At 30.9% G+C, this 13,177-nt stretch overlaps 1 protein-coding gene across 1 annotated transcript in view; it reads left to right on the forward strand.

Moving 5' to 3' along the window:
• LOC149898641 (uncharacterized) overlaps positions 1 to 13,177 on the forward strand; it is a 131,067-nt gene that overhangs the window by 45,712 nt on the left and 72,178 nt on the right. The window contains exon 2 of the mRNA XM_090115142.1: positions 4,779 to 5,016. Coding sequence (XP_089971268.1) covers positions 4,908 to 5,016 — 109 coding nt within the window. The 5' untranslated portion in view covers positions 4,779 to 4,907. The remainder of the gene's footprint in view (positions 1 to 4,778; positions 5,017 to 13,177) is intronic.

Consider the following 13,177-nt stretch of genomic DNA (forward strand, 5'->3'; position numbering starts at 1 on the left):
TATTTTCCGAATGCTATACGGAAATAGTTCAAGTAGAACGAACGTTGACAGAGCTAAGTTAATAATCTGTGGCTTTCACACAAACTGTGTTTTGTATCTATATTTCAATATAGTGTAAGCTGATTAAATCCTGCTGAAGTCCAATAAATGCTTCCCAGTGTACACTGTACTGTACACTGTACAGTGTTCCGATGTAATAGTGCAGTTTTAGTCAATTTCGAGGTTGTTTTAAATTATGTAAAGTACCTATATAAAAGTTGTCAACATCAGGATCATTTTAAAAAGACAGTTTTGTTTTTTTTCCCTTTGTGTGTGTGTTTACAAATTATATTTTGTTGTTTTCTTTATTTTTAAAAGTAAAGGTTTAATATAACTTTGTAAAATATTTCAAAATAAATTGAATTTTTGTTATGCAGACGCGTTATTGAAATAATTTGAATATTCATTGTTTGGCACGAGAAAGCCGAGTTATTGTAAGAATTATATTTTATAATTCTTTAGGCTCGGCTTCGGCATAATTCCATGTAGATTTAGAATTTATTCGTTCATTCTGATATCCAATTTTTAATCTAAAGCCGGGTATACATTTATGTCTATCACGCTTCGTAGAACATTCGAGTTATTCACAATCTGTGACGATAATGTACACACGGCTTTACTTTATCTTCTGTCAAATCAACGTAATGTCTCTCTGGTAATAATTCTCTTTAATGATGATCATTCGAATGTAAAGATTTTGATGGAAATCGGCTTATATTTTACGAGGACGCCATAATTTTATCCGAGTATTAAAAATACCCTAGTAATTTTAATTTCAGATTTAAATTTAAATTAATGGAAATCGTATTTTAAGCAATATCTTTAATATCCTGTTTATATTGTAAGTAATGTATATTTCAGATACCAATTCGCAAAGCATATTATACATAAACAAACCATAATAACTATATTACACTAGCTTCCGCCCACGACTTTGTACGTGCATCCCCGTTTTTCCCCGTTCCCGCAAGAATTTCGGGAAATCCTTTCTTAGGGGACGCCTACGTTATGACATCTACCTGCATGCCAAATTTCAGCCCCATACGTCCAGTGGTTTGGGCTGTGCGTTGATAGATCACTATATCAGTCACCTTTAAGTTTTATATATATATTTTAAAAACATTATGTACAAATTAGACACTAATATCATATGTAAAAAATCCTAATTTGAAACCTCAATGTTCTGTTAATATGTAGGTAATATCAATCCTGAATTACTGAATTATCTAAAGGAGGAAATTGTTCCTCCTTTAGATAACTATTGAGTTTAACAACTATAACGTTACAATCATCATACTTCATATTTACATCATGTTACATAATATTTTACCGTCTTCTATAAAGAATTTCATACAGCCATATCAAGTGTACTAACTTCACTAATGTGCTTCGAAATTTCCAAAACGTCCTCTACAAAGGACATTGTTTTGTATTTAAGGACCCCGGATGTCGAGTTACCTCCAACTCATTATAAGTTGGCTGACGTAGTTGAGCATTCTTTATTTTTAACGTTTATATCGCGATTTTGTAAGAAAACCGCTAACTTCGTTCGCTTCTGGAAAATATGTCGCATTAATTTTATGTTGAATTTTTACGTGATGGTATGGGTAAAGGTGTTTATTATACCAAATGTATTTAAACCACAGTGTTAAATAATAGCTATACATACTTCTAAAATCGATATTTTTCCTACTAATTATAAAAATGCATCCTGCAGTTTTCTACTTATCATACATCTTATATCTTATATATAAAAATGAATCGCAAAATGTGTTGGTAAGCGCATAACTCGAGAACGGCTGAACCGATTTCGATAATTCTTTTTTTTATTATATTCCTTGAAGTACGAGGATGGTTTTTATGTAGAGAAAACGTAAATATGTACCACGGGCGAAGCCGGGGCGGACCGCTAGTATTATGATAAATGTCTTATTATTATAACTGTCAGTGAACCTACAGGGTAAAGTTAGATAATAACAGTGTTTATTGAACACTAACTTTCAGAAATGCATTATTACAATAAGTAGCTTTGGGAAAACATTCGTAGGTACAAATATAATATTCATTCCTTCCGTGACAATTGAATATCGATACCCAGACTGTTCAATTTTAACGCTATAGCCCACCACTATATCAGAGAACACAACAAACTAAAATAGCAAGCTTTAATAAAAATGAATTGTATATTCTAAAATTACAGTCACGAATTTAATCCTACTAATATAAAAAATGCGAAAGTTTGTTTGTTACTCTTTCACGCAATTACTACTGAACCGATTACAATGAAATTTGGTATGTAGGTAGCTGAAGACTCAGAATAAGACATAGGCTACTTTCAGGAAATCCCACAGGTCGGGAACTATGCGGGTTTTACTTTGTATACGCGGGCGAAACCGCGGTAAGAAATCCAGTAACTTCATATTAATGAAACGGAACAAAAACGAATCACCAATGTATCAAATATGAATTACTCAAATTTTCCTAAAACATTGTGGAAAATTGAATTATAATGGCGCCAAAACGAAGCTAATGTTTCGACATTCGAAGTCTGATGAACGTATAGCCACGATTGTTTGTACAAGGGAATTGCTTTTCAGTTCTATTTAATGGGAAAGGTTTCAATGGTGATTGAGAGGTTGCGATCGAGATTCTATTCCTTTTTTTTACTTAAAACTATTACGCTTTTTCCTTGTATGTACTAGATTTATCTCTTTCTTTATTTAAAAGTTGAAATTTTGTTTGCTTGGAATTTCATTTGTTATGTAGGTAGAATCTATCATTTTTTTCTGACACCTGTATAGTGCAGAGTAACGGAAAGAAAAAGTTCGTAATTATGCCCATTGAATGATCTTATTATAATTTAATAACAACATACTTACAAAATAGGTACTACCTATATGAATAAAAATCTACTCGACTCTTACGTCTAAATTACATTTTATTATCTGCTGTTAATTGACGTTGAATTTTCAAAGTGTGCCCTATCAATTTAAATATCCATATAAGTTTATAACATACACATATAATAAAGTCATCTTCAAAAATACAACATACAAACTTGAGGCGTCCAAACCTACGCAGTAAAGAAATAAAATTTGAATACCTCTCACAATTTTCTTGTACAAGAATACAATGTTTTTGGAGACTCTCCAAAATCTGGATTACGTTGATATTCTCTGTTTTGATCTAGTGTTACGAGCGAGATAACCTTATCTAAAGACTGGGAACGCCGGGATTTTTTAGTACAATTTTAGGGCAAAATGTTTATGGTTAAGTATTTTACTATATACAGGCTTGTACTATAAAATGTTTATATATGGGTATACGTTTTTAGTCATGAATTTGATTAAGAATTATTTTTTCAGATTAATTTAAATATAGTATATAGTAGTAAGTATTAATATATAGTAATAGTAAAGTTGAGCGTTAAGGTTTGATTTTTATTGGTATTTTAATTATCAGTCGTAAAACATGATTGATTGAAACGAAAAGCTAATCGAAGTTACAATATCGTAAGCTGTAGTTGCTTAGCTAATTATTAATAACTAGCTTACCGCCCGTGGCTTCGCCCTCTTTATCTAAAACCTAATAAATTATATACTAAAACCTTCCTCTTCAATCACTCTATCTGTTAAAAAACACCGCATCAAAATCCGTTGCGTAGTTTTAAAGATTTAAGCATACAAAGGGACATAGGGACAGAGAAAGCGACTTTGTTTTATACTATGTAGTGATGATACATTATTTTATAAATAATAAGTATTTATAAATTGTTTGTACATGACGTCATATCAAAAGTTTACTTTATGTTTGCATTGCACCATTAAAAAGGTAGTTTAAACGGTTTTTGGATATAAAATTAAGACTTTTATACCAAACGAAACCGCAAGAACTTTCTAGACATTTCTGCGAAAAACTTCTTACAAATTTTCTTAACATTATTATGTACAAGATTACGTAGAAACTCAGTCTTGGCTTGTTTCAAGAGCTATACTCAGAATATTGTTAGGTTTTTAAAATGACGCCAAGATTTTTTTATGAAACCTAGTGACATTCATACTAATATTATAAATGCGAAAGTAACTCTGTCTGTCTGTCTGTTACTCAATCACGCCTAAACTACTGAAGCAATTTGCATGAAATTTGGTATGGAGATATTTTGATACCCGAGAAAGGACATAGGCTACCTTTTATTGCGAAATATGTACCACGGGCGAAGCCGGGGCGGACCACTAGTATAATATAACTTATTTTTTTATAAATTGAATAGCTTCATAAATGCTGTCCCTATTAACTTTAAGAAGAAGGATATAATATTGCTATATTTTATTAAAAATGCAGTAAATCGAATAGTCGTTAACTAGCTGGTATTTAGAAATTTTTAATTAAGGAGCCATACAAAAATTATTGTACAAAACAAATACAATAATTTGATTTCTTGGCATGAAATTTTACCGGTTTTTACCTGTCATTAGTTCCAAAAAGACCTTGAAAGAGATCATTTATACCTACTTTTGGTATAAATGAAGACCATCTTGTCATAATATGACGCCGCGCTGTATTAAAACCACATTAAAACAAAAAGACACCAAATGTCATGATCTCTTTGAATTCTCAAAGGCGAGAAATCGATATATTTTACATAATATGCTGAACTTATATCACCTTTTATGTGTGACGGGGCTTTAAAATTACTATTAATTTCTTAAAGTTTCTAATAATAAATATTTTTGTTTCAGGTACCCAACTCTCATAAGAATGACTACATTACAACGTTTTAAAAGTAATACAGGTGTTAATCTTCAAATCACCTGATACCATGCAGACTGATGACGTCACTTATAGTTAGCTATGACGTCATGAGTTAAATGCTAAGTGAAATACAATGTGAACAAGTGATGGTGAAGACGATCAAAATGACTCTTCTGTACTATATTGTGATATCTTGCTTTACGTGTACTACGTTCCAGTTTATTGGTAAGTTTTAGTTAAAGCACAGGTAATATATTATTTTAGTGTAGCTGTGTGTAGGGAGATGAAATTAAAGATAGCGGCCAATTAAATTTTATATTTCTTCTAAATTACACAAAAAATATACTATTTTAATTTATTACTACAATACGTGGGTCGGTGCCTCGGTGGCGAGAGTTACGGGACAACTGGGGAGCGACGCTATGTGACTGTGCGACGCGGCCGAAAATCCTGCGTCAGCACAGCACCTACATTATTAATATCTACATATTAAAGCGCGTCACACACGGTGAAGATACTATAATATTTTATCTTAAGATACTGCCACCGCCATCCTGTTACAAATGACGCGAAATTTCATTGGTCATTTGTAACAGGATGGCGGTTCTACAGGTCTTAGTACGGCAATGACAAAAAGAAAAATGATGGTCCGAACGCTGATACCGGATGCGTTAAGATACTGTAATATAAAATATAACAGTATCTTAAGATAAAATATTATAGTATCTTCACCGTGTGTGACGCGCTTTAATGTGTGTAGTTATAGTCTGTAAGATTTGTAACTGTCTGTTAATACGGGTTCGATTCTTGGAGACAATATTTATAAGAATTAATTGATAAATCTGAAATGTTTATTAGAATAATAGTTTAATACTTATGTTCTTAATAGTTATATCTACAAAACAATTATAAAGTCAGTACAACAAGAAAAGTTTTATCTTTGTATCAAAATATACGCGTTGTTAATTCTAAGAGTAGGTAGAGTAATACAGAAAAAAATTGATTGTATATACTTAAAATTAATTATTTATATTTAACAAGAAAATCCTCGTGTTTATAAAATTAATGATAACTATTGATACTTATATGTTAATATAAGATAAAATCTATATATTTGTGTCACATAAATAGTTATAGGCGGATAAATTTATAAAAATAATTTAATAATACCCTTACCTTTACCTTTGTTAATAACAAAGTCGTTCCCCAAAATCCTTGCATTTTTAACATAAGCATTCCCTACAAATTTCCCTAAATTGTAAGAAATCTTGGTAATTTCCTCCAACGTAAGTACTTTGATCTTGCGTGGCCAAAATTCTGTAGACCCCAAATTATTTAAAATGGCGTTAACGTAGGTGCCTTATCGGATGTGGCATTTGATCCATGTTCAGATAAGGCATTAATTAAACCACCTTGAAGGGTTTTCTAGCAATAGTGTATTATTTGTCAAATTGGGTCATGTTTAACGTATATTTAGGGTGGTTTTCAATTATAGAGTCACGCTATCAAATCCAGATATTATAAAATAATATTTTCTATGTTCTCTAAAATTATTATTTGTCTAGTATAACATTTGAACAACACATTTCGGTGATAACAATATAATTATTATCTCTTTATATCTAATCTCAATTGTACCTGGTTGAAATATGAATAATATCTGTTAAAATCGTCTGTCTTTTTTTGTTATTTTTTTTTTCTATAATTTATAATATGTATAGTGTATACTTCACCGCGCCTATTATAATTATATATCTGTAATCGTTAATCTAAATCAACCTTTACCAACTTCACTTTTGATACAATATCCTCCCAATACCATAAAAGAAAAAAAACTACATTAAAAGCTCCAGAGACTAGACCACGATCAATAAATTACGATTACTATCGCAAATATGCTATACAGAATTATAAGATCGGATGAAATATTTGCCACTGGCTTTTCCGATAGTAGAAACTTGATAGCATATTGTAAGTATGCTTTTATCGTTCTAATAACAGACCAATTTCCTAGATATCATTGATAATGTTAATGTTAACATGTTTCATATTTCCTATTGGTACGGGAGCTATTAACGTTAAAAAAAAAGTCATTTTAGTATAGTTGGTTTTTTGATATACTGTTCCTCTTGCTATTTCGGTTAGAGTCCGGGCTGTCTGGCTGGTCGCAGTGGTTGCGTTTTTTAGTGCGCATCTCATCTGCACAGGATAATTTCCTTAATTTAAAGTCATTTTTTAACGCGTAATTTTTAATATTTTGCCTTTAGATAGATCCATCAGACATAATTTTTTTATTGCAAGACGTTTTTTTCGTTGTTAAATAGGTGCCAGACGCAATTTTTTATTTCGTTTTAATAAAAAATTCAAATTATTTTAGAATGTCTGTAAATTTCATATTATGTTCTTCAAACATAATATAATCTAAAATTAATTAGCCAGACGCTAATTCGATTGTTAAGTATTAAATACGTACAAATAAAAACGTAGTGAAAGTAGGTAAGTATAACAATTTGATGATTGTGTATATGGAGAGATAGTTTAAAGTGCAAGAGAGATAGAAAGGATCGGCCGCGAAAATTAAATAACAATAAAAAATAACTTTTTTTTTTCGAAAATATAAGATACATAGAAATTGAATTGTTCCTACTCTAGGATTCCCTGTGTTGTGGCAACAAGTACCTTCCATTGGTACATTTTATTCCTTAGGCTAAAAAATAAACTATTAGGGTACATCAACAATCTTCTATACAAAACAATTTTTTTATTACTTAACTATTAAGTTATGGGTTTAAATGAAAACAGCGATTACATAAACTTATTTATATTGTTTCCAATAGCACATTGCCTAATACCACACATTACACACCGCGTACAAGAAGAAAAAGAACCACAGACAAAATACAGTGTTGCCAATACTAATTAATTGCCAATTTAATTAACTAGCGACCCGCCCGGCCCTGGCTTCGCACAGGTGCAATGCTGATACTAAATACACTACAGAAAAACTGTGAACGTTGAATATAAAAACATAGCGGCCCGCTCCGGCTTCGCACGGGTATAAAATATACAGGGTGTCCCACTGTTGGTATACTAAGCTCAAAGGAGGTTATAGTTTTGCATACGCTGAGTACGTAAAAAATACTTATAAAATTCCAGACGCATTTTTTTTTTCAAATAGATGAATTCTTAAAACTCTATGTGAACACCTATAACAAGCAACCCGCCCAACTTTGCCACCCGCACGTGAGCTATCGTTTAAGATTATGTTTTCATAGACAAAATGCTCACATTAGAGAAGCGGTATATGCCGTCTGCGCGAAGTTAGAGATGAAAACATGGATTTTCAGGAAAAATTTAGCAAAAAATTTTTGACGTAATTTTGTTGTTTAAGTATTTTTTACGTGATCAGTGTATGCAAAACTACAAGTCCCTTCGCGCTTAGTATACCAATAGTGGGACACCCTGTATAGCCGGGCGGCCGGCTGGTACCGCCGCAAACGCTACGTCCCGCAATTTTTAAATCTGTAATATCTTCGAAAATATTCACTTAAATCATACGGTGTAAAGGGCCATATAGATCTATATTAAATGAAAAATGTATTCAAGGTCTTTAATTGGTTAAGGATTAATGCTGTATTGGTTAAAATCGCTTCGAAAATTAGCCGTTATTTGTCTTAAAAAGTAAATGACAAAAAAAGTTATTGTGGGTTATCCATAAGATGGTATATGTCTAATATACCATCACGGACTTTTCTGTAGACCTTTTCAATGTGTACTTACTATAGTTAGTACATTATTTTGATAAAACTCGTAGGGTGCCTGCGTTTGCACTGTAAGTGGAAAAAATGTAATTATTTACGAAATCACATTAGAAACCTCAAAAATAACAGTACTTCTCCACTATTTAATGGATGTTATTATACATATAAACCCCCCACTTGAATCACTCTATCTATTTAAAAAAACCACATCAAAATCCGTTGCGTAGTTTCAAAGATTTAAAGAGACATAGGGACAGAGAAAGCGACTTTGTTTTATACCGATGCCTCCTAAGTATAATGAGTCAACTGACATTTTAGTAATTTTACAGGAGAGTGATTTGAAGGCAAATCGTTTATATTTTAATGAAATCAAATTAATTCGAAACAAAGTAAATGTTTTTTTAATAAAAATTGTAAGCCCTTCCTTTGGTATAAAATGATTTTGCTGATTTTTGTTTTTAAATGGCTTTTTTTGTAGATGGCTGGGTATACGCCGGCGGGACTCAATAGTGAAATGGTTTAACTACCAGTTATATTTATGTACGTTGTTCATCAAAATCTATCGTTAACACCAAAATCACATGAAATAATGATTGTCATTTTATTAATTTAATTTTACTTTTGTTTGTTTTCGGGTTTGTTTATCCCAATAAATAATAAAATGCTGAAATTATGTCACTTGACTCATTATACTAGGAAAGTAATTAGCAAAGTTAACATTTGAAACCTCAACGTATACTGGACCAATGTAATTTACTGAGGTTTATTTTTAGGAATCTTTTTTTGTAATACCTTTCGATGTGTGGGATTAATAAAAGCTAGGAAGAAGAACATGAATAAGAAACCAATAACAACTCATTTTGAAGAATCACAATGTATTTTTAGCCATAATTAAGTAGGAATATCTTTTAACATAATAGCTTTACTAAACGCTACAACGTGAACAAATCGCTATTAAAAAATATCAATTGGTAACTTACGTTTAACAATAATGAAAATTATAGAAATTAATAACGTAGTAATCCAGACATTTCTAGTGCTTAACAAATTAAAAATCAGTCGTTAGATCCATTAGAATTAACAATGTTCCATCATCAAAGAGAAATAAATTAATAACGTAACAGTCTAAGGCATTTCTAATACTCAAAAATATCAATTTTAACAAATTATAGTCATATATTATCTATAATCATAAGTCAGAATCGCTGTCGTTAGCTGCATTAGAGTTCGTTGAAATCAAATTATTATAAAATAAATGATACTCTTTAGGAATTACCAGTGTCTTACAAAGATCCATCAAATCTTTGTGCTTATTTTGGTCAACAGGAATGGGTATCTGATAAGCTAAAGAAATATTATTATCTACGTCAATATTTAACTCTTTTCTATTTCGTGTAGCTTTTGATATCTTTACACAATCTATCTACTTGTAACAACATCTTGGTATCTCGTTTTACAAAACAGCCTATATGGATAATCCGCTTAAACTAGTTCTTCTGTTACTTTATTCCAAGGCATTTTTGATCCATCATTGGTAGTTGTCCAGTTGTTTATAAGTTATAGCTTTGATTTAAAGTGAGTGAGACACTTTAGTAACTTTGTATGGCTTTTCATCGGATTTGGCAAAACTAAAAGCTGTAGCTGTCTTTCATCTGTCTTTCAATTATAGCGTGCATACTGTCGCCTTCATTTGGACCCACTAATAGAAAGCTATGACTAATATATAACAAACTTTGAACTAGCTAGTTCAAAGTTTGTTATAGATATATTATACATATTATAATACATTAAGAATATAATTCTGTTTCTATTTTGGCCTCCACAGTTGTCTGACCTGAACCGGTAATCTTTGACACCATTACCCACCGTGTCTTCTATAAACTTGAAAACACAGCTGGAAATTTCATTAGCGCCTCTCTTTGCTGTCTGTTGTCATAAAAAACAATAACCATAATATCATTCATTCATGTCATCAATCATCATAATATCATCGATTCCTGTGTAAATTTTTAAAATTTTCGCGCCCTGTTTGACTGCATTCTGTTAATATTATTAATTTAACATGTTAAAGAACAATTATTATTATCTAAAATGGCGTACTTACTTGCCGCCATTCATAGTCTACTGAGCCGATATAAACTTGTATATCGATACAAGTTTATTGTGTACCCCCTCACGCCCCGCGTACATTGGTACAATGTCATTTAGATTAGTTTACGATGTACGATTTTAACTGATGTTGAAATTGATTTAGTATACGTGAAATTATCTCGGTAATTATTGTACTTTTTTAATTTTTTTTAACACGAACGTTTAGATCACGATTTATCATGTTCGTTTTTATAAAAATATGAAAATACCTAAATTTGTTAGTTGACTCAGTATACTTAGGAGGCATCGATACTATGTAGTGATGATGATAACAATATTAATTCATTAATCTTAATTCTTAATATATATATACATAAATCTCGTGTCATAATGTTTGTCCTCAATGGACTCCTAAACCACTTAACCGATTATAATAAAATTCGCACACCATGTGCAGTTCGATCCAACTTGAGAGATAGGATAGTTTATACATGTAGGTACCAATTACCATACGGGCGAAGCCGGGGCGGACCGCTAGTATACCTATATAAATTCATGCTAACTACTTTAGTTAAATTCAATACAAACTTAAACATGCGAGTGTGTGTGTGTTCACGTGTGTGTGTCGTGTGTGGTGTGGTGTGTGTGTGTTGTGTGTGTGTATGTGTGTACATCAATATTGAAACAAACTTTCTAGTTGTTTACAGATGATGGAATATTGGAAAACAATAACAATTCCTTAGACGATAACATAAATAATTCTGACAGTGTGAGGAAAGATGATGATGATGATGATTATGAAGATGGCTTTTTAAATTTAACAATGTAATTGTTTAACCTTCATTGATAAAGTTTTTATTCCATTCTTTTCAATGTATGGTAACTTTAATTTAATTTTCACTTTTATGTTTATTTTTTTTTCATTTTAGCTTTTATTTATAAGAACAAGTGTAAATAATATTGTATTCTTGCAATTATTTCCTGTCGCATAGTTAAAATACACTAGCTGATGAGCTGCATGCTTCATTACTTTTTTTTATTTATACACATTATTTAATACTTAACAATCGAATTAGCGTCTGGCTAATTAATTTTAGATTTTATTATGTTTGAAGAACATAATATGAAATTTACAGACATTCTAAAATAATTTGAATTTTTTATTAAAACGAAATAAAAAATTGCGTCTGGCACCTATTTAACAACGAAAAAAACGTCTTGCAATAAAAAAATTATGTCTAATGGATCTATCTAAAGGTAAAATATTAAAAATTACGCGTTAAAAAATGACTTTAAATTAAGGAAATTATCCTGTGCAGATGAGATGCGCACTAAAAAACGCAACCACTGCGACCAGCCAGACAGCCCGGACTCTAACCGAAATAGCAAGAGGAACAGTATATCAAAGAACCAACTATACTAAAATGCTCACTTGTCAACGTTGGTAGCTCCTATACGATATAGTAACTAGGTAATGTTAACACGTGTTTCATATTAAAGATTCTTTATAAGTTTAAGTGCCAGTTATTTATTGATTAATGTTAATAAAGCCAATGATAGACGTCGAACCCTTTTTACTGTATACCATTTATATAAATCTATACTTAATATTATAAAGCTGAAGAGTTTGTTTGAACGCGCTAATCTCAGGAACTACTTGTCTTATTGAAACATTCTTTCGGTGTTAGATAGCCCATTCATCGAGGAAGGCTATATATAATATATTATCATCGTGCTAAGTCCAACAGCACCAGAGCCACGCGGATGAAACCGCGGGGCAAAGCTAGTTATAAATATAATTTTTACTTACAGATCATATTATGTACCTGTAAAACTATGAACCGAAAAAAGCAGTATATGACAACATTGTTTTCTTAAACAATAATACAAAACATATTGTTCAATTGTAACTTTGTCATTTATGTTTTAAAATCATATTCTAATAATTACATATTATTAGAAAAGCTTTGTATATATTTTAATTCTTTCGTGTATGTTCATTAATAATTAAAGTGTTAAATATTAAAAATTGGGCTATAAAGTCAAATTAAGATGCAATTTATTACCGCTCCCTCGATGGATATTTCCTTGAAGCTTATTTAATACTTATAATGATGGATGGAAAAATTATAATTAAAAAATAATGACGATATATAGCTTAGATTTAGGCATCTGGTATAGACGGAAATTCGAAGCTATTTTAAATTTAAAATTATACAGCATCAATACGTATCTAGTATAAAACCAAGTCTATTTTCGACGTCTGTTTGTCTGTATGCTTAGGTCTCTAAAATTACCTACGCAACATATTTTAATGTTTTTTTAAATATCCAAATTTTGAATTTTTTGAAATATCCAAGAGGAAGGTTTTAGTCTATAATTTATTAAGTTCTAGACATAGCTGGCGAAGCCTCGGGCTGAAAGCTACTTTATAATAAAAAATTGAAAGGTTTTTTCAAATAGGAAAAATATTTAAATGAAAATTAATACAACTAAAGTATAAACTAAGTATTTATAACAGTGTTAACCGCTAG

Source organism: Colias eurytheme, chromosome 22, assembly GCF_061535395.1.
Source record: "Colias eurytheme isolate Ceu_HAF_F1 chromosome 22, ilColEury1 Martin Lab GWU primary, whole genome shotgun sequence".
Taxonomy (NCBI): Eukaryota; Metazoa; Arthropoda; class Insecta; order Lepidoptera; family Pieridae; genus Colias; species Colias eurytheme.